General features: G+C 37.5%; 2 protein-coding genes across 16 annotated transcripts; one reads left to right on the top strand and one right to left on the bottom strand.

The window, feature by feature from the left end:
* Positions 1-9,938: 9,938 nt before the first annotated feature.
* Positions 9,939-13,905, top strand: LOC104588851 (ATP-citrate synthase beta chain protein 1-like). Of its 15 annotated transcripts, none has more exons than XR_016076411.1 (6): positions 9,961-10,481; positions 11,657-11,801; positions 11,986-12,066; positions 12,202-12,325; positions 12,735-12,864; positions 13,478-13,905. XR_016076411.1 is itself a non-coding variant. In XM_088888349.1 (5 exons), exons 2-5 carry the CDS (start codon positions 11,797-11,799, stop codon positions 12,774-12,776), a joined length of 252 nt encoding a protein of 83 aa, XP_088744475.1. In that variant the 5' UTR covers positions 9,962-10,481; positions 11,657-11,796; the 3' UTR covers positions 12,777-13,238. The 15 variants fall into 15 exon arrangements, 1 of the variants encoding a protein (XP_088744475.1); XR_016076420.1 differs by lacking the exon at positions 13,478-13,905 and adding an exon at positions 12,485-12,588 and having other exon boundaries at positions 9,962-10,481; positions 12,735-13,238; XR_016076417.1 differs by lacking the exon at positions 13,478-13,905 and adding an exon at positions 12,485-12,588 and having other exon boundaries at positions 9,962-10,481; positions 11,986-12,325; positions 12,735-13,238.
* Positions 13,906-19,568: 5,663 nt separating this feature from the next.
* Positions 19,569-24,162, bottom strand: LOC104588874 (G-type lectin S-receptor-like serine/threonine-protein kinase LECRK1). The gene has a single exon (XM_019196217.2). It carries the CDS (start codon positions 23,617-23,619, stop codon positions 21,490-21,492), a length of 2,130 nt encoding a protein of 709 aa, XP_019051762.1. The 5' UTR covers positions 23,620-24,162; the 3' UTR covers positions 19,569-21,489.
* Between the last annotated feature and the right edge of the window lie 219 nt (positions 24,163-24,381).

The following is a 24,381-nucleotide window of genomic DNA, read 5'->3' as shown; positions in this document are numbered from 1 at the left end:
TTTTTCGTTAGGTTTCAAAATGAATTGTATATTTTCATTAATTTGTTTCATCAATGCCTTTTGTCAAATTTCTTAAAATACCGCAACTATTTAGCTAATTGACATATTCCATATGAATTGTCTTACAGCATCCGTAATGTTTCTGACAATTGCCACTGCCGTTAAATCGTAACGATTATGTTGAAATGTCCTTCTACCCTTCCGTTAAGTATTGCCGGCATTTGTACAAAAGGGAACCCGTTTTCAGGAAAGAGATCCCACACCCGTTGTGATTGGAGCATTCTATTACTTGATTCTAACGGTCACAGCTGTAATGAGATTTCCGTGCAAAAATGCATTATGTACATCAATTTGATGAACATGTCAACCCTTAGAAACAACAAGAGAGAGTAGAAGTCAAATAGTTGTTGGCTTAATCACTAGACTGAATGTATCATGAAAATCAACCCCTGGTTGTTGAGAGAAGTCACGGGTTACGGGGTGAGCCTTGTAATGAGACACATGCCCATCAGGATCTCGTTTAATACAAAACACCTATTTACAAGTGATAATGTTTTGGCCCTTGGTTTGGGTACAAAATCCCAGGTTTGATTGCGTTGAAGGGCATCAAATTCCTCTTGCATGAGACATATGCCTATCAGGACCTCATTTAATACAAAACACCCACTTGCAAGTGATAATGTTTTGGCCCTTGACTTGGGTACAAAATCACAGGTTTGATTGCGTTGAAGGGCATCGAATTCCTCTTGCATGGTGGAGCACCAATGAGGGGTAGATAGGGCCTGGGTTATAGAGGAAGGTTCAGATTTAGGTGAGAGAGGAGGATGCTTTGTTTCAAGAAAGGTCTTTGGTTTGAAAATGCCACTCTTAGCTCTAGTGGTCATGGGGTGTGTGTTGGAGGGTGTGGAGGTTGATGAATAAGAGAAGTGTTGGGTGGTGCTGATATAGGTAGGTTAGGTGGAGAAGATGATCTGGCATGGTCATCATTAGGAGATGGTAAAGGTGAAGAGGAAGGGGAAGGTTCAGTATTGGATGAAAGAGGAGAGCTATCGGAGATAGTTGATGGTGTATTTGCGGTGGGACATGGTTTGGGTAAAATGATGGAGGTGATGGGTAGTGGGGCAAGTTGAGATGGTTGTTGTATTGATGCAGGGGAAGACGATAGTTCCTTGAAAGGAAAATGTGTCTCATTAAATAATACATGGCGAGACATGTACCAGCATCCAGTTGCAAGTTGAAGACACCTATAGCCATGATTTTTTGGGTTATAACCCATGAAAATGCAAGGGGTGGATCTGAAATTCATCTTATGCTGATTATAGGGTCTCAAGTAGGGAAAACATTCACAACCAAATACCTTAAGGAAAGTATAGTTTAGTTTGGTGTGAAAGAGTTTTTCCCATGGTGAAACATATCCAATGACTTTGTTGGGCATTCTATTATATAAATAAGCAGTAGTATAAAAAGATTCACACTAGAAACGCATGGGTACGGATGCCTGTGTTAGCAGAGTTAAACCAATCTCAGTTATATGTTTGTGTCATCTTTCAACAAAATCATTTTGTTCAGAGGTGTGAGGGCAGCTTAGCCGATGTGAGATACCACACTTCTCAAGAATGGGACGAAAAGAAGAGAATTCCTTCCCACCATCAGTTTGTATTGCTTTAATAGAATATCCAAGTATATTTTCAACATTAGCCTTAAACTTGATGAAAGCATTTAAGGCTTCAGACTTTAGTTTAAGAGGAAAAATTCAGAAGTACTTACTAAAAGCATCAACAAAGCTTATATAGTATTTAAAACCACCATGAGATGTAACTGGTGTAGGTCCCCAAATGTCTACAAATATCAATTGTAATGGTGCAATGACAATAGATGAACTAACTGAAAATGGTAACTTGTGACTCATACCCATGGGACAAGAGGAACAAAAACTTAATGATTTACTAAAGCCAATTGGCAATTTATTCTTGTGTACTACTTATCAAACAATGCTGGGTGCTAGATGTCCAAAATGTTGATGCCAAAGATCTATTGAGGTTCTTTCTCCTACGAGAGCAAGATGTTCTGCACTTGTAACTTGATCATTCTATAGTTTATAGAGACCATTGCCAATTGGCCCTTCCAATAGGATCTTCTTCGTTTGTTGATCCTTTACAACAAAGAAACGATGATGGAACTCAAAAAACACATCATCGTTTGTAGAAAATTGAGCAACTGATAATAGATTTTGGAAATTTTTGGAACATGCAACACATTTCTAAGAATGAGAGGTTGTGAAGAAGACTTTATACAAGAAGACCGATATTCTTAATTGTCCCACTGTGACTTTTCAAATTACCAAGATTTATAGTTAGATGGTTTGTGGCTCCAAAGTCTGGATACCAACCCCCATCATTATCTATGTTAGCAAAATTGATTGAGTTTGCAGCTTGATTTGAATCACCATCTTTGTGATACCTGAAATAACAATTCTTCGTAATGTAGTTTTTCTTTTCACAGACCTGACATGGTCCAAGATTAGTATTCATCTTTTTATTTTCACTAGTGTTCTGTTGATTTTGTCTAGGTCGATTATCTTGACCTTTGTTTTTGTTGTTATTGAATCTAGACCCTCCTTGCTAATGTCCACGTTGAGTAGCATGGACACTTGGTACAGTATGATCTGTGCTATTCCTCAGGGCTTCCATTCTGAGTTCATGATTATAAAGCATGCTTTGAATGTCATCAAGAGTAAGTGAACCAGATAAAGTACTCACAGATGTGATGAACGCTTCATAATCTGATCCAAGACCAGTTAAGGTTTTAATCACCAAGTCTTGATTAGTGATGGGTTATCCAGCCATTGAGAGACTATTCAAAATATTTTTGGCCTTTTATAGATATTTGTTCATTGGCATGGTGCCTTTCCTCAGGTTCATTAACTCTGCATGAAGTTGCGTAACTCTGACCCTGGACTGGGAGGAAAACAATCTTTCCTGAGTGCTCCAAACGGCTCTGGTTATGGTGCAGCCAATGACTTGGCCGAGGACACTCTCAATGAGTGTGGATAGCATCTAACTAAGTAACAGTTGGTCTTGTTTTCACCACTAGGTGTATTTTGGGTTGAGAATCTTTTGCCCATCCAATTCAATATTTTGAGGTGGACATGGTAGTGATTCATTTGCATATCCAATCAGATCTGAACCATCTAATGATGGCAAAACTTGTGATCTCCAAAACATATAGTTATACCGATCTAGCTTCACAGTAACAAGCTAACCAAAATTTGTAGTGGTCATGCTTCCAATCTAGAGTTGCCTAGTTTGGGTTTGAAGGATTAAAATAGGGGAGGTCGAAACAAAGATGGTGTTACTAACCATGATGACCTATAGCTCTGATACCATAAAAGATAAAGCAAGAAAAGAAATAATGGAGAACTTTATTGAATTGTTTGAGTTACATATATAGATATAAGTAGTTGAGTCCTAACAAAACACTTCAGTATTGAATAGATAAGGATAGGCATGAGCTGGGTTATCATGCACTGGATTGATGCATTAGCTAGATGTTACGTGTCTAATACTTAGAAACTCCATTTCCAGATGTTGAACTGAAGATTGGCCTTACATTTCGGATTAGACGACAGAGACATGGAGGACATAGTCTTGCCTTTGGGAATAGGGACATCAATCCCACCGCAAGTCACATAAAACCCTAATCCCGACCTTCTTAGTCTTGAGACTCCCAATCTTCACCTTCACCTTCATGTCCATCTGAATCTCTAAAGGTAACATGTTCTTCCTCTTCATATCTGACTTGAGCGAATTAATGGATTCAATGTCCAGACCTCCATTGGAATTCAATATCAAAGTTGTTAGCTTAGTGGTGTTCTTAGTGCCATGAGTGAATGATAGGAACAATCCATTTCCTATATCCATGTCGTTGGAGTTCACAATCACAATGATGGGATCGTAGAAGAAGACTTTATTTTTTAACTTTTTTTTTTCAATACAAAACATAGAAGGGAAGGAAGATCACCAGCGACCACCCAACCAATATACAAGTGTGGTTTTTTCCTCTTCATTCTCATCTATTTTTTTTATTGCATAAAAAACTTTGATTTTTTTCCAATTTCCAATGATCCAGTACTCCTATTGACATAGATCAATAGACATTCACCTTCATTGGCAATGGAACTAGAGTTGGGTTCCTCACTTTGTTTATTTGTTAAAATTTCTTCCTCATCTCCGTTTCAACAACTACCGTCGGCACTCACTAGATAGTAGATAACATTCTCACTTGCCAGCAAAGAGTGTATTGGCATAGAGATAATTGCTTCCCCGATTATAGCATTTGAATGCAAGATCTTCCAATGCCGGATGGTATAACCACCAAGGATTCAATATGCCGGAGATAGTTTGATGTCTTTAGCTTCTTGTCCTCGTCTAGAATGGCAATTGAAAACTAAATGTTCCTCCTCGGAGGAGAAGAAAAAGAGTGATTGATGAATATGAGAGAGGTTGGGGATTCAGTTCCTCCATGGGTGATGAGATTCAAATTTTACATATATAGAATGGGTTGGGAAAATACAAATAAAAAAATAGATGAGAATGAAGAGGAAAAACCCACACTTATATAATGCTCGAGTGAGTCTGTTGACGCCAATGAGTTAGTTCAACATCAGAACCAGCATGTCCCCTTAACAGACAACCCAACCCAACCCAACCTACCCTTGTGCAAACTGAAAAGGGCATTTTAGACCAATAAAAAGGTATTTTAGGAGATTTTGAAAAATAAATCTATCACGTGATGTCACATATAAACGGTTTATGATGGAGAGTTAACAGTAGGGGAGGTTTTAGACAATTGTTAAAAATAGTAGGGCTGCTCCAAGACAATTTGTAAAATGTAAGAGTAGAGTTTGTCAATTAGCTAAACAATAGGGGTAGTTTAAGAAATTTGTTAATACCTTTTTTATTTGTTCCATCATTGTATTTATCAATAATGTTTTTATTCATATCTGTATTTGCACTCTTCTCAAACCAAACCTCAAGGAAAAATTGTGCATTTATGATTGAGTTTTTTATTGAATAAAAAAGAATTATTGATAAGGTTTGGATTGGTCATATAAAATGAGTATTGGGATGACAATTTCTATCCTATTTAATGGATATGCCCATCCGTACCCATCTAGTTGGGTCTAGGGATGGCAATTTTACCCACAATACCGGGTCCCCAATTCGACCCGCCCCGAACACGGTGGATTTTCCCTGATCATAAATGGGGACAGGTCGGGTTCGGGAACTTTTCTTTTGTCCCGGATCGGGGATAGGGCAAGGATGCAGTCTACATATAAATCTCCAAACCCGCCCGACCCTAGTTATGAATTACAAAAATACCCTTTTATATATAGGTAATAGGTAAGTTAGGTTTTGGAGTTTGGACTTTTGGTTTTGTTTCTCTTCAGTCATTGACTCTTCTCTTCCTTCGCAAATTACAATTCAAGACTTTGTTTGCTGACTACCAAAGAAGAGGAACTGCCGACTGCTAGAGAAGAGGAACCATCGACTATTGTAGCAGCAGTGACCAGTTATAGAAGAACTATCATATATCATTCTTCCTCTCTCTGTTCATCTACTGACCACCGAGCGCTACCGTTGTCGTAGCAGTAGTGACTAGTTATAGAGGAACCATTGTATGCCTGTATCTATCATTCTTCCTCTCTCCATTCATCTGTCGACCGCCGGGCACCGCCACCATTGTCATAGCAATAGTGACCAATTACAGAGGAACCACCATATCTATCATTTTTCCTCTCTCCGTTCATCCATTGAGTTTCTCCCTTTGTAATTGTGTTTCTCCCTATAATAGTGTTTGTAATTTCTGACATCGCTTGCAAACTTACAATTTGATGGATGAGAGTAAGAAGATAGAAGTCTGGCATCAGTTGTTGCATTTTAGTTGGTCAAGTTGTATCTCATTACTCATTAGCTTATAGTTTGATACTAGCAGAGTAATCCCTCAAATCCCCTGTTTGGATAAGTGAGAGGGAATCGAAGATGAATACATCTTGAAGCTTTTCTATGATTACCTCTTTTGTAGAGTCAAGATGTCTATAACATCTCAGTGGTTTCTATCAAAGGAAATGCCAATTCATAGTGTCCATTGGATTTATTAAGTTTTACAGAAGTCCCATTTTTGAAGAAGGTCAGACCCTCTCGGTTAGGCAATGGGATTGCAAGAATCGTATCAGTCTACAGACAGAAAGTACAAATAGATGTTCTCTATTCAGTGTGGATATAGACATTGAGAAAGAAAACTTAGAGTAATACAATCATTCTCTCCAAATGGACCTATTTCAAAAGAATCTCTTAAATGTTGCTTGATGTTTCCAGCTAAAGATTCCTTTTGGAGTAATATAGTCAATCTTTTGGAGTAATACAGTCATCCTTGTTGTTTCCGGTTGAAGTTAGAATGTACATAATGAGTTATCTTATGTAAAGTAATGTTTATGCTTCTTCCTGGTACTCTTGCCTTATCCATAGCTTTATGCGTGAATGTTGGTTGATGAAGTTCGATGTGTTATGTATTCTTTTTATATAGGAAAAGAAGATCGGAATTAGTCTTAAGGAATCTTGTTCACTTCTATTTTTTTTTTTTTACTTGGTAATGGAATATACTTTGAGTCTCACAAAAAAGAAGTAGTAATATGCCTATTTAACAAACGTTAACTCATTATAGTAACAATGCAGAAAAGAGTAGGCTGCCTGTGATCAATGTTGAGGAGTTGGAGCTTGAACAGTTCATACATATTAGGCTCATCTTGGATCCAACTCAAGATTGGATAAGTTATAGGATTGATTGTAGAAAAGTTTAGTGAGAAATTGACAGCATAAAAGAAGAGATACATTTCTTTTGGAGGGGTGTTCCGTGTTCTTTCGGCATAAAAGAAATTGCCTTGTTCTTGCATGGCAGCATGTGCTTTTGGAGTAATACAGTCATTGGGGTGGGCATATATCGAGGATTACCCGTCCCCAAGTTCAATGGTTGTGGGGCGAGGACATGTTGGGGATTCCCCATACCCGACAGGGCTGGGATGGGGGTTGAATCTTTACCTCGATATCGGAGACGGGGTGGGGACGGGTTAGGGGATTTTAGCCATGGGGCGGGGGAGGGGGAGGGGGTGCCCCACCCCATTGCAATTCCTAGTTAGGTTTGTTTCTGCTTGAAAACTAGATTTTGAAGTCATAGGCTAAATCGAACCCTCCTCTGCATATTGTTGGAAGGTATATGAACTTATGTATTATGTTTTATATTTAATAATATTTTGAATTTTATATGAATAATAATTGATAGTTTATATGTTTTTGCATGTTTTAATCAAATAATTGAGAATTTTGTTGTTTATGTTATTTTACTTATTTATTGTTTATATATAACAGAAAATAATTAGAATTAGATGCAAGGTTCTAGACCCAACCCCATCAATCCAGCCCACCTCACCCTCAAATGCAGAAAGAGTAGGATTGAAAAGGATTTTGCATTTTCAAATGCGGAAGAGTGCTTGAATTCTTAAAATCCAATCCACAATGAGTTTTGAAGAGGATAAGGGTTGGGAGGCTTAAGAAGGTGGAAAACAGGGGTGGAGCCAAGTATATTGGTGGGGTCCTTTGCCCCTCCAAAATTTGAGTAGTTAAAATGTAAAAGATCCCTCTCTAATGCTTCTCCAACTCCTAAAATTAATATATACAGTTTTAAAAAATTAATAGTAGATTCAAACTTTCAAGCCATTTTTCTCCAAACATTACCTCTTTTACTCCCTATTTCTTTTTTTTTTTCTTTTTTGTTTAACTTGACCCCTCCAACGGAAAATTCCTGACTCCCCAGTAACGCTCCCCAAACCCTCCCTGTTTGCCATCCCTACACTTCACTGTGAACCCTTTTCATAAAATGTATGCATAAGAACCCATTTAAAATTGGAGTCTCTTTTCTTGTAATGAAAAATTTTCTTTATTCAACCGAGGTTCAATCTTAGACGACTCAGACTATTATTGATCATAATTGAGGCAGAGACTCAATAATTGTTGCACGTTCTTTCAATGCCCAGTCTAGACGTTGTATCGGGATCCTTCCAAGTTCCAATAAAACCCAACTACACTTCAAAATTTAAAGGTGAGACACATGCAAACATTTCAAAATTTAAAGGTTTGGGATGATAGAAGGCATCCCTTTAATGCTGATAAAAAAAATGATAAATAATTTTCAAATAAATCGTTTTATTCAAGATTTGTAAGATTGAAAGTCATTACAAAAAGAAAAATAAACTGTCCTTTTAAATAAAAAAATAAATAGTTTTCATTAAAATAAAAAATTTTAAATTCTTAAAAAATAAAACATATACAACCTCTCTTTGCTAATACTAGGCCCTATCGGGTCCCACATAATCCCTCTCTGCCCAAAACAACCCTCTCTTTCTCCATTTTGATCACATATTGTCCAACCAAAACAATGATAGTCTTAGTTGAACACAATAGCTATTTAGTAGACTATGTAACTAATAATAACGCTCCACTCTAGTCATAAAATACATGGAACTCCAACCTAAAATTAAATAAATAAAGTAATTAATTTTATGTGATTGAATTATGTCAAATAAATTAAATTGATTTAGATAATTGAATTATGTCAAATAACTTAAATTCATTTAATGAATTTTTTAAATATTTTGTTAATTAATTTTAGACTTAATAATTATATTTTTAAAAATATTTTTTAAACCATAAATAATCAAATTAACTATATTAAAAGCTTAGGTCGTGTTTGGCAAGTCTTTCCGTGCGGATTTCAAGCTGTTTAGAAGTCTGGAAGCTTGAATTCTGGCTTTTTCTGTTTGGCAATAGAAAGATCTATTAGGGAAAAGCTCCAAACCATAAAAGATGCCAGAAGCCCGAATTTGGGCTTTTTCAAGAAGCTTCAAATGAAACTTTTATAGTATTTTAGCACCCTGCCTTCTTCGAACGTGTGGCACGATGCACACGTTTGGGAGAAAATGGGTTAATCTTTCCACAAGATCTATTTGAATGTGTAAGTGGGACCTACCAATGGTATGTGGGACCCACCTTGTAAAATATATGTGGGCCCCACACATGTCCACACATGGACTCACATGCATATCCACCAATGGAATGTGGGGCCCACCTTGTAAAATGTATGTGGGCCCCACATACATGTCTACACATGAACCCTACATGCATGTCCACCAATGATATGTGGGGCCCACCTTGCAAAATGTATGTGGGCCCCACATGCATGTCCACACATGCACTCTACATACATATCCACCAATTGTATGTAGGGCCCATCTTCAAAAATGTATTTAGGCCCCCATACATGTCCACACATGGATCCACATGCATGTCCATCAATAGCATGTGGGGCCCATCTTGAAAAATGCATGTGGGCCCCACATGCATGTCCATACATGGACTCCACATGCATAGTCACCAATGGTATATCGGGCCCACCTTGTAAAATGTATGTAGACCCCACATATATATCGACATATGGACCCCACTGCATGTCCACCAATAGAATGTCGGACTCGCCTTGTAAAATGTGTAGACCCTACATACATATTCACCAATGGTATGTGGGTCCTACGTATTAAATGAAAGATTAATTGACTCACACACAAGACATTTAGTTACCATATGGTCTTCTAGTTTTTATGGTCATTTGTGAGATCTATATAAAATTTTTTAACCAAATAGTCTTTAGTTTTCCAAAATTTATTTGTAAAAACTCACCCTATCTTTTAACCGGCAGATCTTATAACATATATTCCGGAAAAGACTTGCCAAACAGGCAATTAGTTATATCAAGTGGTTACACTATAAGAAAAACCTTCTAAGCCGGCAATTTAGAACCGGCAGTCTAAGACTGATGCCATAGAAAACGCTAAGGTAGAAGGTTTGGAAAGACCCCCACCTCCAAAATCAAAACTCGTGCCGGACAGCAGACAGTCTTTCCATCGTTTATAACTTTGAATCACATTTGAACTAGTCCAAACCCATTCATTTATAACTTTAAACCAGATTTAAACCGGTCCAAACGTAGTGCATTCGAATCAACATATCAACCAAAAGCAAAGTTCCAAATAGAGGGAACCCCGTCTTCTCCTTCTCACCTTATGCTATTTGTTCCCGTGTTCGAGTCCAAAGAGAGGAATCCAAGAGCGAATATAGCTTTTGGCATAATACTTTGAGAGAGGGAATTCAAGAGATCGATCAAAGGGAAAAAGACGTTTGCTACTTCTCTTGTTTGTGATGGCTCTATATGATCATCATTCGGATGAGAATGATTGATTGAGAAAATGCCCGAGAACGAGTGAAAAATCGGCATTGCAAGCTTGAGAAGGTTCCAATATTTTTGTGAATCGATCGTTTGATAAAGCTCCAACATCAATCCTTTTCCTTATCTAATAGTTCAACCAAGAGAAGGTAATTCTCTAACCCTCTTCCAATTGATCGTTTTTCCTCATCTAATAGTTGTATTTTGGGGATAATAATTGTATTATGAGAATAGTCGGTAATAGGGTTTTCTCCCTATCCTTTTAAATCTTGAATCACATCTATATACACATGCCCTATTGAAGCTATAAAATTTAGTGCTCTAGTAATTCGTTTCTATTTCATGTTCCAAACTGATCTACGGCTTGTTCATTAAGGTATGCAAAACTTATTTGACTAAGTTAACTTTTATTTCCTTCCCTCTATGTTTTCGTTTCTATCATCTTCCTTAGGGTTGATCTCAGTATTCGTTATAAGGATTTGTGAAGCTATTGTATCCTTTGGCATGGTTGGATTGAGGACAAAATGTCTTTCCCTTATAATCATTAGCTGCTGTTAGTGCCAACCTCCCCACCCCTAACTGGAAACCCCTGAAATTCTTTATATGTATAGAATAGATTGGTGGTCGATTCAAAGAGAACAAATTTACTCAATTAACTCATCCAGTACTAGTCTTATTCCTTTCTCTTGAAGGTGCTACACCTATAAACTTCCAAATCATTCCAGACCTGAGCATGAAGAGTTGGACCATGCAGTTGCACTTTCTCTCGCTGATGACTTGAAAAGGCATATTGGTAAATTTAGTATTTGACCCTTACAAACACTCCCTCACCCTATTCAATATTTGGGATTTCTTCAAGATAAAGAAGACACACAAACAATGATGAAGACCTAGATGGCAAACTAAGTCAATATGCCAGGGGCCTTGGGTAGGACCAATAAAAAAAGAAAGAATTACTAATAGAAAGACACATTGCAGCCAAGTCCTATTAAAATCAAAAGAGGTGTTAATAGCATATCCAACAGGATGACCCTTTGATTGAAACACCCTATTGTTTCTCTCTAATCCAACAGCCCAAATTACTGCCAAAGGAACCGTAGTCCAACGAATTTGTCTCTCCTGTTCTTGCCATTTACCCTCCAAGCATTGAGCCACATTGACACAGACTCCAGATGACAACCTTGGAGATGAACAGTCAACAAAGTTCATGGCTTATCAAGTTATGGACTTGATTCAACTAGGCAATAACTCACAATCTTATAAACAACTTATGGGATTTCCCAGAGATAAATTTCTTGACATTTGTCTTGATTGGTTATGGCAGTTCATATATGCATATTCCTCTCAAATACCGTAGTGGTTGCAACCATGAAATGGGTTGTGGCAAATACTTAGGATGCATACAAGCTTTTTGGAACCTAGAGTGCTTTTGCTGTCATTCCTGTGGTTACCCAATCATTGAGCATGAGGTACATTATTCTTTGTTGGGGTTTCAGTACTCTTTTCATCTAAGTAATATTGATTTATTGCAGGAGGCTTTAAACTCTAGAAGCCCTACCTCTTTTTTCTGTTAAATCAATTAAACTATATTATAAAATAAAATGTCAAATGTTTATTATACCTTGTTCTTACATTTTTATTTGTCAAATCAAGTTTTCTTTGTGAGGAAAAAATCCATACCTCTTGCCTTCAAAGAATTGCACCATTCCCAAGTGTGAAGTTTTCCTTCAATTTGTAAGCAAAGTTTCAGTATATTTGAACTTCATTGCTTGTTTTTACTTTATTGAAGGAAAATGAATAAATTTCAACCACTAAACCCAATATTGATAAATTAGAATAGTCTTCCTATAACTGTTTTGCTTGCTACAGTGTTGTTGCTTCCATAATGTCTTCTTTGAAACAACCAACCATTAGAGTTGTGGCCATCATAGCTGAAGGTGTTCCAGAATCAGATATTAAGCAGCTGATTACATATGCATGGTTGAATAATAAGGTGAAAAGAGATCATGATAGAAAACTTTAGGTTCATTTAAATGTCTCTTGCATCACATAATGAAATTCCATTACTTGGATACAAAATAATTGAATGCTATATGCTTCAATGAATGACACAATAAGTTGGCACGGTGTTCTTGTTTTTTTAAATTTATAGGCAGACATGGATTGATTGTTCACTTGGATCAGAGATCTGGGAACCATGAATTGGTTGTTCCCATCCTAGAGAACTATACACCAAATAAAACAAGGATGATCAAGGTTTGTATCTGGTACTATTGTTGTTTCTACCTTAATGGTGATGGAAACACAAATCTAATTTCGCATCTGTTTGTACATCAAAAAATGGATGAAAAGGTATAAGAAACATAGCTAACTGTAAGTGGTTGAATATCTTCTTGTTGCAGGAATGGTTTCAATTGAACACGTGCTTCCAAGAATCCAGCTAAAACTTGCGTTCTAATGTACTGCTTGGCTGCAAGAAAAAGACAATTTGTTTACTTTAAGAGATCTCCCCAAAATTGAGATTCTACTAAGGTTGGATTGAGTTTTTTTACCTTATCTATGTTTTCTACAGCAAGATGAGAAATCTGAACTACAGTTTTTTTTTACCTTATCTATTTTGTGTAAAAGTGAATTTTTTCATCCATACAATTGTTGATATTGCGTCATTATTAGTGCATTGGACAGCGGTCCATCCTGAATTTGAAGGTGTCAATAGGGCTGCATCTGGGTCAAATTTTTGGTTGATATTGAAATACTTTTCTTCTTTATTATGACATCATGGTGGTCAAATTCAGGTTTGATTTTGAATATAATATTCTAGGCCAAATGAATATTTGGATTATATTGTTGATATGTATGTTCTATTTATATTAGAATACAACAACAGATTAAGAAATTTCATTTTATGTTTACCAAGTTCAACTTATATCTTATGATTATTTGAGAGAGAGAGAGAGAGAGAGTAGACATGCAACGGTGGGCATTTGTGGTTAAGCTTTGCTTCTATCACCATTATCTTCATTTGCATCATCTTTTCTACATTATGATCTTTGAATCCTGACATGTTCTATAATAAGACTACTAGTTTTTGGCAGTTTGATGATCCAAAGGATAACCATATCTCACAAAAAACAACTTTTTCAAGGAATCCATGTTGAATCCTTCTAGATATACCTCCAAAATTTCATCCACAAGCTTCTGGCAGTGAGCTAGGAGAAGAAATGAGTTTAAAAGGAAAAGCTTGGGATGGGTGTTCCTCAATCCATTTCTTCTCAGAAATTAATATATCAATCAAGCATAGGAGATCGCTTGGCATGAGGGGGGCTTTTTATCATGTTAATATATAGTTGTTCTTTTCATCCAAGAGGCCATCAAGGTATTTGTTTGATCTATAGCGAAATTTATTATGATTTTAAAACATCTATTGAATGAAAATTGTTGTTAATATGTCAATTGGATATTATTGGAGAATTTGAAAAATTTTTATGCTCTTGTATTGTTAATATGTCAATTGGATATTGTATTTGAATAATTTATTTTGGACTTTTTAATATAATTAATTTTTAAATTATAGATGTTTTAAATTACATTTTTTATTTATATTTTCATGTATCAGTTGTCGTAGGATTCGTATTAAGTAGTATTAAAATATTGAATCATTAGAAAAAATCAAGTACCAAAAATGCTGAAATTAAGTATGCATATAATTTTTTTTAAAAGAAAAAGGTTGTTACCGTCCGTCATTATTCGTTGGCTGGTATAAATAAGATGAAACTTGGTGTCACAGGACCTAAGGCAGTGGTCAATGTCTGCGAGCGTTGCTGTTGATAAAACCAAAAGCGGCCACTGGAATAAGTTTGAGATGTTTTGCAATCACTGACGTGGTGGTCAAATAGGACCTAGGGCGGCGGTCATCACCGCCACCTTAATTATGCAAATTTGGCAGTCCAAAAAGAAACACCGCTTTAGAGAACTTTGTGCTGCCTTGGGCCGGCAAGCAAAGGCGGCAGTTTTTCCGACCTAAGCCAGCGGTCTTTAGGTTTAAATCAACGGTTTTGAGACCATTAGCTTAGACCATTTTTCTTGTAGTTTATTAGGAGACAGGACAAACCAGTTGAATCGTGTCTTTCAACTATTTGAAATTAAAGCCCATCGATTCAATAGCTTCAACAAAAACGATTCTTGTTAGGCTTGTATAGTCTACTACTCTATAAGACAAACAAGAATTAATTTGACACAGATAGAGGTAGATCGAGAAAACTATCCTTTTAGGTAAGGCAATGATTCACATAAGACCCATCTCATATGTCAATATCCTGTGTGGGTTTTTTGAAAAATATTGGGTAGTGTCAATTGGTCATTGTATCTCGCTAGTTCTTATTTGTCATTTTTAATCACTCACACATTCACACTTTCTCTCTCTTTCCCATTATGACATTGAGTCTCACATAACCCCTTTCTTTCTCTCTCTAATGACATTGGGCCTCACCAGGTCCCACACAACCCTCTCTTTAACATCAGACCCCATTAGGTTTCACACAACCCCTCTTTCTCGCTAACATATATAGAGCACCATCAGGTTGCACACAACGCTTCTTTCTCTCTAACATTGGGTCCCACATAACCTTTTCTTTCTCTATCTCTCTTTCTCTCTCCCTAACAATGGGTCCCATCAGGCTCACACAACTTCTCCCTCTTTAACATCATACACTATTAGGTTTCATCAAGGTTCAAAATATCACCCGATATGTATTGTATCGAGTTAAGGGATGGGAGATCCATCATATGGATGGTTGAACCCTGTAGAAAGATTGGGCGAAATTTCAAAAATTTCTTTATTCTCATTTGGGAATCTTATTCTCAATTTAGAAAATTGCATTTTCAAGGTTCGTTCTTGTAATCAAACCAAACCAAATCTGAAACCAAAATGAGAGAGGGATATACATAATATGGAATCTACGGAAGAATGCTCCTCCCAACGTAGGTGTTTACGCCCAAAGAGAGTACCAATTCCTCCTTCCACTGAAGATGACACAACTTAGGGTGAGACAGGATCAACAGGTAATTCTTCATTAAGAACTAATGATTTTTTAGCAAGAATCAAATGGGATAATGAGCACAGCTTCTAGATTGTTTCTTCTCGCAAGAAACAATATCAAGATCCAATTTTGATCGAATCCAAGAACTAGAGATCAAACAGGGTGGGGCGGCAAGACCAAGAAGAAAAAGAGCAGAAGGCAAGAGCAATCTAACTGTTTTGTCTTCTCTCCTTATTCAGTGAATGTGTCTTTGGAGGTTCGCCATGCTCTCTTATTTATAGCCTTAAAGAGAGAATTTTCTAATCCTATTAGAAGTTTCTTAATCCAAATTTTCTGAACTCTTTAAGTGATAAGGATAATCTCTTATCTTATTTACAGATAAAGATCAGCCTTCCTAATCAAATTAAGATTTCCTTTGATTCAAATATTTATTTGGATCTGGATTCTTTAAGTGGATAAGGATAATCCCTTATCTTATCTGTTGATCCAAATCTCTGATCCACCCCTATTTAATTAATCTAATTAATCCAGTTCAAAATGGGCTTTTATGCCCATTAAGCTTTCGGGCTCACTTCCACTTTAATGCTAGCTAGCTTGGCTCTCTTTGTATAGCGTGAGACCCTATTATTGATCTACACATCAGCCACATGAGTTTAGCCTAGCCTCTGTTACAAGGCTTGGCCGAATTCACTATTGAATACAGTGAACCCCTGAGTCCATCACTATGGGCTCTTAATGGGCCCAACATTTACACTAAATGGTCCTTGGGTCCAGCCATCTTATGAATGCCCAATGACTGTGGGCAGATACAAGATTAGCTCATTAAGTATAACCCTCAATGGTCTTACACTTAACCTCTCAGTCCATAATGATCAAACACTACCTGACAAGAGAGGACATCTCACTCGGTTGTAAAGTACAATGCTATACTCTCTACTCACATGGATCCCGGGAATTAAAACATTTTGCAAACATTTTGAAACCATATATATCTCTCTATATAAATATATTTTGCAAAACAAATTTCAACGATTGAAATAAACTACCGATAGTTTAGGTTTTCATCAAAGATAGTGCATCCTCGATCATTCACTTTGTTCGACAAAGGGACTGATCTTTGTCACTATGATTACCCACTCAAATGAATTCTTAGACTATCCCAACATACCCAGGTTTTGACCCCTTTAAAAATCTCACTGATTGGCATATCAAAAACAACCCAATCCGATACCTAGTGCAATATCATAATTGAGTCTAGGGGTCAGGTGTAACATTTCAGTTTTGCCCATCTATCTCCAAGGTCCAGGGCAATACTGGAATTTTGGTCCGATTTAGGGTTTCAAGAAAACTTACACTACATGTACCTCAGGTCTCACTTTCGAAGCTGAAACAAGCTACTCCAATTAACTTGGCAGTACACTAGTGTCAGCCTTGGCAGGATAAATCTCCTCAGATCTATCCAACGGCTATAAAGATTCTAAACTAACATGAGTCTCATATGTGTCTAGTTTAAGGGTATTACACAGAAACACATTATAATAACATGAATCAAATATGTACTTTATTCATTTACAATAAATGTCATAATGTACATCATGCTGATTGAAGCTAAGGACATACACTGTCTAACATCGGGGGCTTTCCGATACCTCCTATAAGAGGTGTTTCGAGGTCCCAACCTGTTCAGAGGGTGGATGGACCTTAAATCAGATCCTCTGAAATAGATTAAAAAACTAAAAATAAATAAAAATATTGAACCTTGGGTTCCACACAACCCCTCTCTCTAACACCGGGCCCCATCAGGTCCCACACAACCCCTCTCTCTTTAACATCAGGCCCCATCAAGTCCCACACAACCCCCTTACTCTCTCCCCTAACACCAAGCCCCATCAATTCCCACATGACACATTTCTCTCTCTTGACACCCGGCTCCATCGGTTTAGTGTGTCCCACATACCCCCTCTCTCTTTCTCTTTGTCTCTTTATATCCCCTCTCCATTTTGATCCATGTGTAATATAAATTAGTTAATTGATCCAAGTAAACTTGATTAAATTAAATATATTTTAACAAAGATAAAAAATAGAAAATAATGAAAAGATATCAAAGTCAAGTTATTAGTAATAATAGAAAGAATATTAAAAAGTATAAATTAATTAATTGATTTAAGTCCACTTTTATTAAATTAAAAATATTTTAACAAAGATAAAAATAGAAAAATGAAAAAATCACATCTTCTATTGATCACATTAAAAAATAATAAAAATCATAAAAAATATTTTAAGGATGTTAATATAACATTAAAAATACAGGGAATAATAAAAAAGTATAAGAACAAAATAATAAAATTGTTAAATTAATAGAATCACATCTTCTTCTTTGTTGAAATGACTTGTGTTGAATATTTTTTTTTGGTTACGGCTTATGCTATAGTTTTTTGTAACCACCACTTATGATAAAGTTAAGTGAAATTAATTAATATAATTAACTTGCTACAATTTAAGATTTAAATTATATTGACTTAATTGATGGAAGAATCATAACATACTACACATCTACCGCAGTTAGAGTAAAAAAAAAAAAAAAAAAAACAAATTCCATACATATAAATGAAATAAAAATATAAAATATAAGTGCGAATCGTTCCAATTGGGGCTATGCGCATTTAAGTTAATAAACTTAAATATTTTAAGTTAAAGCAAAATATGTGCACAAAAATTAGAGCAAAAAACCATTGGTCGATGGGACTAGTTGATGGGTTTTTACACCTCACATGGTTGTTAAGGACCCTTCGTCCAATGGTTAAAGTTGGGAACCCAATGGTTAAAGACCTGTTTAAATTAAAGCAAAAAAACCATTGGTTAGTTGATGGGATTAGTTGATGGGTTTTTACACCTCACATGGTTAAAGACAAAGACCTGTCGTCCAATGGTTAAAGACATTAATATATATACATCTATATATATAGGTTATCTATATGTATATAGATACATTAGGTTATATAAAAGAAAGATTTCATTTCGTAAATGCCAGTAATAGGCCGTAGAACCTTTTTCTTTTAAGTTATATATATAAGAAAAAAAGCTTATTGCAGAATTTTGAATTATAGCCTCCTATAAATCGCATCTTGTTCATGAATTTAGCATCAATTCACAGTTAAGATTCATCTCTAAAATATATTGGATGGTCCAAAGCAATTCTTGAAAATTTAAAAATTTGGATAATTTATAATTTTCTTTAGTCTTTTAATCCTGTTGTTTTATTCATCTACCATGGGTCTTGAGGTGAATGTTTTAGATAGCTTTATTAAAATAAATCCTTTTCCATCTTGTAACCTGAATGTTTGAAGTAAAACCCACAACCGCGCGAATGTTTGCTTCTCAATACTTGTTTCTATAATACTTGTTTTTTCATTGATTTTGCCCATCACATTTCTATTCCCCAACAATTTTTTTTGGTATCAGAACAAAAAATTGTAGCCAGCTACATCAAGATTTAAAACTAAAACCCTCCGTGGCATCAAGGAACAACAGCTCTAATATTTTGGAATATCCTTTTCAAAAACTATAACTTCCTATAGAGAAAACTATAATTATTGATATCGGACCAACGAACTAACAACAAAACAAAACAAAGACTCCAACACACTATACCTAAACCTAACTTAGATTTCTCCAAAGCAGAAGCAATCCACCTTCCCTTCCTCAGCTCCAACCTACAAAGGTTGCCATCCAAACAACTCAATATATAAACCTCTGGACGCCAAAAGATGGGCAGCCGTATTACAAGAAGATCTATCTTGTAATGTCTTAATGGGTTTTCAGTCTAACAAACCCTTTGGGAGAAAACTAGAGGGAGATGACTTCTCTCTAATCATTTCGTTGATTACAAACAGACCTTGGGATATAAAAGTGAAATTGCAAAAACTGGATCAAATTACAAACAGGGTACAATCTAACAGGATCCTTAATTACCTTCGATTTATTTCCTCCGTGTTTGAGTCCTGGTTACTCTCCAATCCGGCATGGTTTAGATGGATATCACTTAGAAAAGAAGCAGAGGGACTAGGAGCATCTAGTATATCAGCAGTCCCTTCCAACATCGATATCACTTTTGTCATGGATGGCCGAAGTATTGGCTCGTCATGGAGGCACAAGAGGCCCACTCTGACCATCCTTTCCAATCTTTCCTCATCTACCACTTGATTACCAACCAGTTTCTGCAACTCACCAGCCTTGAAACAGTCATTGAAAGAATGGTAGGACTCATCGTATGGACGCCAAAAAGGTTGTGGAATGGGTGGGTGAATTTCAAAAATTTCCTACATTTCTTCAAACTGGGAATTATATTCCCTAAATTTAGAATACAATATTCAAGGATCCTACTTGAACCATAATCGAATTAGATCTGAACCAAAAGACAATGGAGGAATTATACCTGATCCAGATAAGCAATATCTCCCAAAGTTGGTGTTCACACCCAAAGAAGACACTAAGATCCGCTCCTGCTGAAGATGACACAACAACTGTGGAACAGAACCAGCAGGGTGCGTTCCTCACACCGAATCCTTCACAAGGACCCTCTGGAAAACAATGAGCAACAGACGAACAACCAAGAACGATTCTTGATCCTCTCGAACTGACAAAAGGGTTGGTGGCTACTGCTAGAGGAGAGTGCTAGAGAAGAAAGTGGCGAGCTGTTATTTCTTCTTTAGGGTTTTTGAGATACTTTTTCCAAAATCAAGAGAGTTCTCTTGAAAAGCTCCTAGGGTTCGAATTCAGGTAATTGGAATTAGGGTTTTCCTCCTCTAGCTTAATGATTAAGAAAGCCTCCTAATCATATCAGGAGTTGCCCTTATCCAAATCAGTATTTGGATCAGGACTCTTCTTAATCTTATCTGTAGATTAGGTTCGCTTACTCCTGGTTTTATTAGGAGATTACCAAATTCAAATCTGATTTGAATTTGGTCTCTAAGAGTGGATTAGGTTAAAAGCATAATCCTTTTGCTAACCCTAATCTTAGATCCGCCCCATAAGTGGGTGATCATATCAGCCCAGTTCGAAATGGGCTCTAGGCCCATTAAGTAATAAGTGCTCAATAAGTTTCCAAACTACTGCCCAATTGGGCTTCTTTGTATGGCGTGGGACCCAAGCATTGATCTACACACCAGCCATATGGGTTCGGCCTAGCCTTTATTACAAGGCCTAGCTGAATTCACTGGAAAGCCCAATGAACTCTTGAGCCCATCATATGGACCCTATGGGCCCAACATATAAAAACCCAAGGACTGTGGGTAAGTGCAAGATTAGCCCATCAGGTATTATCCTAAATGGTCTTACACTTAACCTCTCAGCCCATAATGATCAAGCACTGCCCGACAAGAGATGACCTCTCCCTCAATTGCAAGGAATAGTGCTGCAATCTCTACTCACATGGATCCCGGGAATTAAAACCATTTGCAAACAATTTGAAACCGAAATTATCTATATACCCTATATATATAAATTTTGCAAAACAAAATTCCAACGATTGAAATCAATTGTCGTCAGTTTGGTTTCCATCAGAGAGTGCATTCCCAATCATTACCTTTGTCCGACAAATGGGCTGATCCTGTCACTATGATCACCCACTCAAATGAATTCTCAGACTGACTCATCATACCTAGGTTTTGATCCCCGCTAAGGATCTCACTGATTGACATATCAAAGGCAGCCAAATCCAACACCTAGTGAAGTATCATAATTGAGTCTAGGGATCAGGTGTAACTTTCCAGTTTTGCCCATCTATCTCCAAGGTCCAGGGCAATACTGGAAATCCGATCCGGTTCAAGGGTTCAAGTAATCCTACACTACATGTGCCTTGGGTCTCACCCTGGCGACTGAGACAAGCCACCCCAACAGTTGGTAGCACACCAGTATCAGCCTTGGCAGGATAAATCTTTCTAGACTTATCCAATGACTGCGAACATTTAAAACTAACACGAGTCTCATTAAGTCTCCAGTTTTAGGGTCTTACACAGAATCGTACCACACAACATGAATCAAACATGCACTTTATTTATTTACACTAAATGTCAAAATTACATCAAATTAGATTGAAGTTAAGGGCATACAAAACTGTCTAACAGTCGTTGACCCAATACTTAAGATCAATCTCATCCTCAGGAGCATTATGATCCACTCTGCGACAACGACATACTAGTTCTAACAACACAACCCCAAAGCTGAAGACATCTGCCTTAACTGTTATGGGATTGTTCCCTAACCATTCCGGCGCCAGATATCCCGTTGTCCCTCTGAGTCCTGTAAAGGTATGAATTTGGTCTGGCTTCAACAGCTTCGACACTCCAAAATCAGCGATCTTTGGACAGTCCAACTCGTCCATGAGTTTGTTTTCAGGCTTTATATCGCAGTGGATGATTTGGCTCTCGCATTCATCATGCAAATATCGAAGGCCTCTAGCTATGCTTAAAGCAATTCCCACCCTATCATGCCAATGTAGTTGTCTTTCCTCCGTAAAGAGTAAATTTGCAAGTGATCCATTGCTCATGTACTCGTACACCAGAAGCATATTAGAGCCATCGTAGCAGTAACCAACCAATCGAACTAAGTTTCTATGATGGGTTTTGGCAATCACACGCATCTCAGTCCGAAACTCCTTCTCTCCGTCCAACATGTTATGCAGTCTCTTGACAGCGACCATCTTCTGGTTGTCGCCATCTGGTAAAGTTCCTTTGAAAACTGTTCCAAAACCTCCCTTGCCCACCTCTTCCTTGAAACCTTGTGTAATTTTTTGGATCTCAGCGAATGTAAACGATCTTAAAGCGATCTCCTCGGTTAATTCTATATTTCTTTGTTCTAGGATCCTCTTATACGCCCCAACGCGGTTCCTATAACTAAAAACAACAGAAAACACTAGCACAATGAATGCCAATGGTACCACTCCGATTATTATTAGAATGTCCTTGTTTCTGGTGCTGGTGCCATTTATTTTGCTTCTGCTTCCTGCCTTAACATAAACCATGGTCGACTGATCACCATTAACACTGCTTCTCCCATATCTCAACGGAAGCATCTGTTTTTTGCATTGTTGATTAAAAGTTACAGCTTCACAGCTGCAGTCCTTCAAACAGGCGTTTCTGCAATCTTCTTCAGTGGTAATGGACCATAAGGTAGTATACGGTTCATCTACCCATGTGGTATGGTCCAAAGGAAGCATGTTGTACTCGATGTTTTGGTTCTGGGTTCCACAACTCTCTGCACTAAAATTCCTCGCGCAGCCCCAAGTCTGTTGATTTTTGTTAATGAAATCGTAACCAGGTAGACATTGGCAATCAGCTTTTGAATCCACGAGAATACAATATGCATTTATGCCGCACAGCCCTTTGGGAACACAGTAATCGTTCGTTGAATTCCATACAATTGACCAATCACTGCTATTTCTATCCAAACTAGTCGTATAGAGCCGTAAGATCCCGTCGGCATCGATCGTCATGCGGTAAACCATCGTCTTCCCGGTAGCAAATCCACCGTTTGTTACATTTTTTATGTTGACACTGGTGCTGCTGAGCAAGCAGAGGTGGCCATCACTGTCAAAATTCAAACTAACGTGCTGTTGGGCAGATTCAGGACCCGAAGCCCAGTAAGCGTAAGGCTCCGTGAATGGAGCGTCTACGGGGTACTGCACCAGGTATCCATCCAGCTGCATGAGGAGACGAAAACTTCCATTGGAGTGATCGGTTTGTGAGACGCTAGAGATAATATCTGCTCCGGCCGGCAGACGCTGACCAGGCAAAAGAGTGTCCGTCGGATAGTTGAAGCTTTGCCATATAACCTCTCCTCTTGAATTACAGAGAACAAAGTTGCCAGAGTCGAGCAGAGAAGCGTAAGAGACAGATTGGTTACTATTAGTGATGGATTTGATGGTTTGGCCTTGGGCGGATTGCAAGATGAGCGCACCATCAGTTGTCAAGCGTAACGTAGTATTTCCTGGCACCGGCGGGTCTTGTCTGTTCGCTGTCCAAACGACAGTCTTCTGGTGGATTTCAGCAAACCAAATTCCAACAGCAAAAGCAAAGCCATTGCCGTATGAGTAAAATCCAAAAGCAAATCGGCCAGAAGGTGAGAGCCACGATGAGGTATTGGTGGTGGAGAGGGAGGAGCCCAAACTTATGTTGTGAGATGATCTTTGTTGAGCACCTGCTAGTGAAGAAAACACCGAAATTAGAAGAAAGAAAAGTACAGCAGCCATGAGGAGCACCTGCTAGGAGAGTTTTTCCCCTTAAAGTACGTACTCTTTATCTACCGAATCTGTTCTATCAAATCGAAGATCAAGGCTCCAACTCTTGTGTTTATAATGGCCCATCTTCAATTTGACGCCCCAGCCACGCAAGGCAGTCTATCAGATGAGTTGCACCCAACATGCACATTGTATCAATACCTGTTTATATATTGCAACTTGTACTCAGTGGAAGCATCACTTCTTGATAATGAGTACTTAGTACTTAGTGGGTGATTTACTTCCTAATTGGTAGGCATTATTTTGAGTTAGTGGACCATGTTTATCCACTTTCTAGTTTAATTGCTTATTTTTAGTTAAGGTTAGTTTTGCTTTAAGTCTATTTATTTGGACCCCTAGCATTGCTTTTCAAGTGAATAGAAATGGTAGTGGCTTTGTTTTCAACATAAAAAATTTCAACTTCCCAACAATTTTTTTGGTACGAGAGCCAAGTTGGGTCTTTATCTGAGCAAAGGGTAAAGTAAGAGAAAAAGAGTGAGAGAATCCCAATTGAGTGAAACACAGTGAGGCAAACATAAAACTGAGAAGAGAGAAATTCCGCCATGGCAAGCAACGGAACCACTTCATCAGCTCTGCCTCTAATTCCAGTCTTTTAAAGGGAAAAATTATCACTTATGGAGCCTCAAAATGAAGACCATGTTCAAGTCTCAAGAGCTGTGGGACCTGGTGGAGAAGGGATTTGAAGACACAAATCCGGCCGAGCCCGATCAACGG

The sequence above is a fragment of the Nelumbo nucifera genome, chromosome 1 (assembly GCF_055504915.1).
Source record: "Nelumbo nucifera cultivar China Antique chromosome 1, China Antique-T2T, whole genome shotgun sequence".
NCBI classification, from domain to species: Eukaryota; Viridiplantae; Streptophyta; class Magnoliopsida; order Proteales; family Nelumbonaceae; genus Nelumbo; species Nelumbo nucifera.
This window is presented reverse-complemented; position numbering and strand designations above follow the sequence as displayed.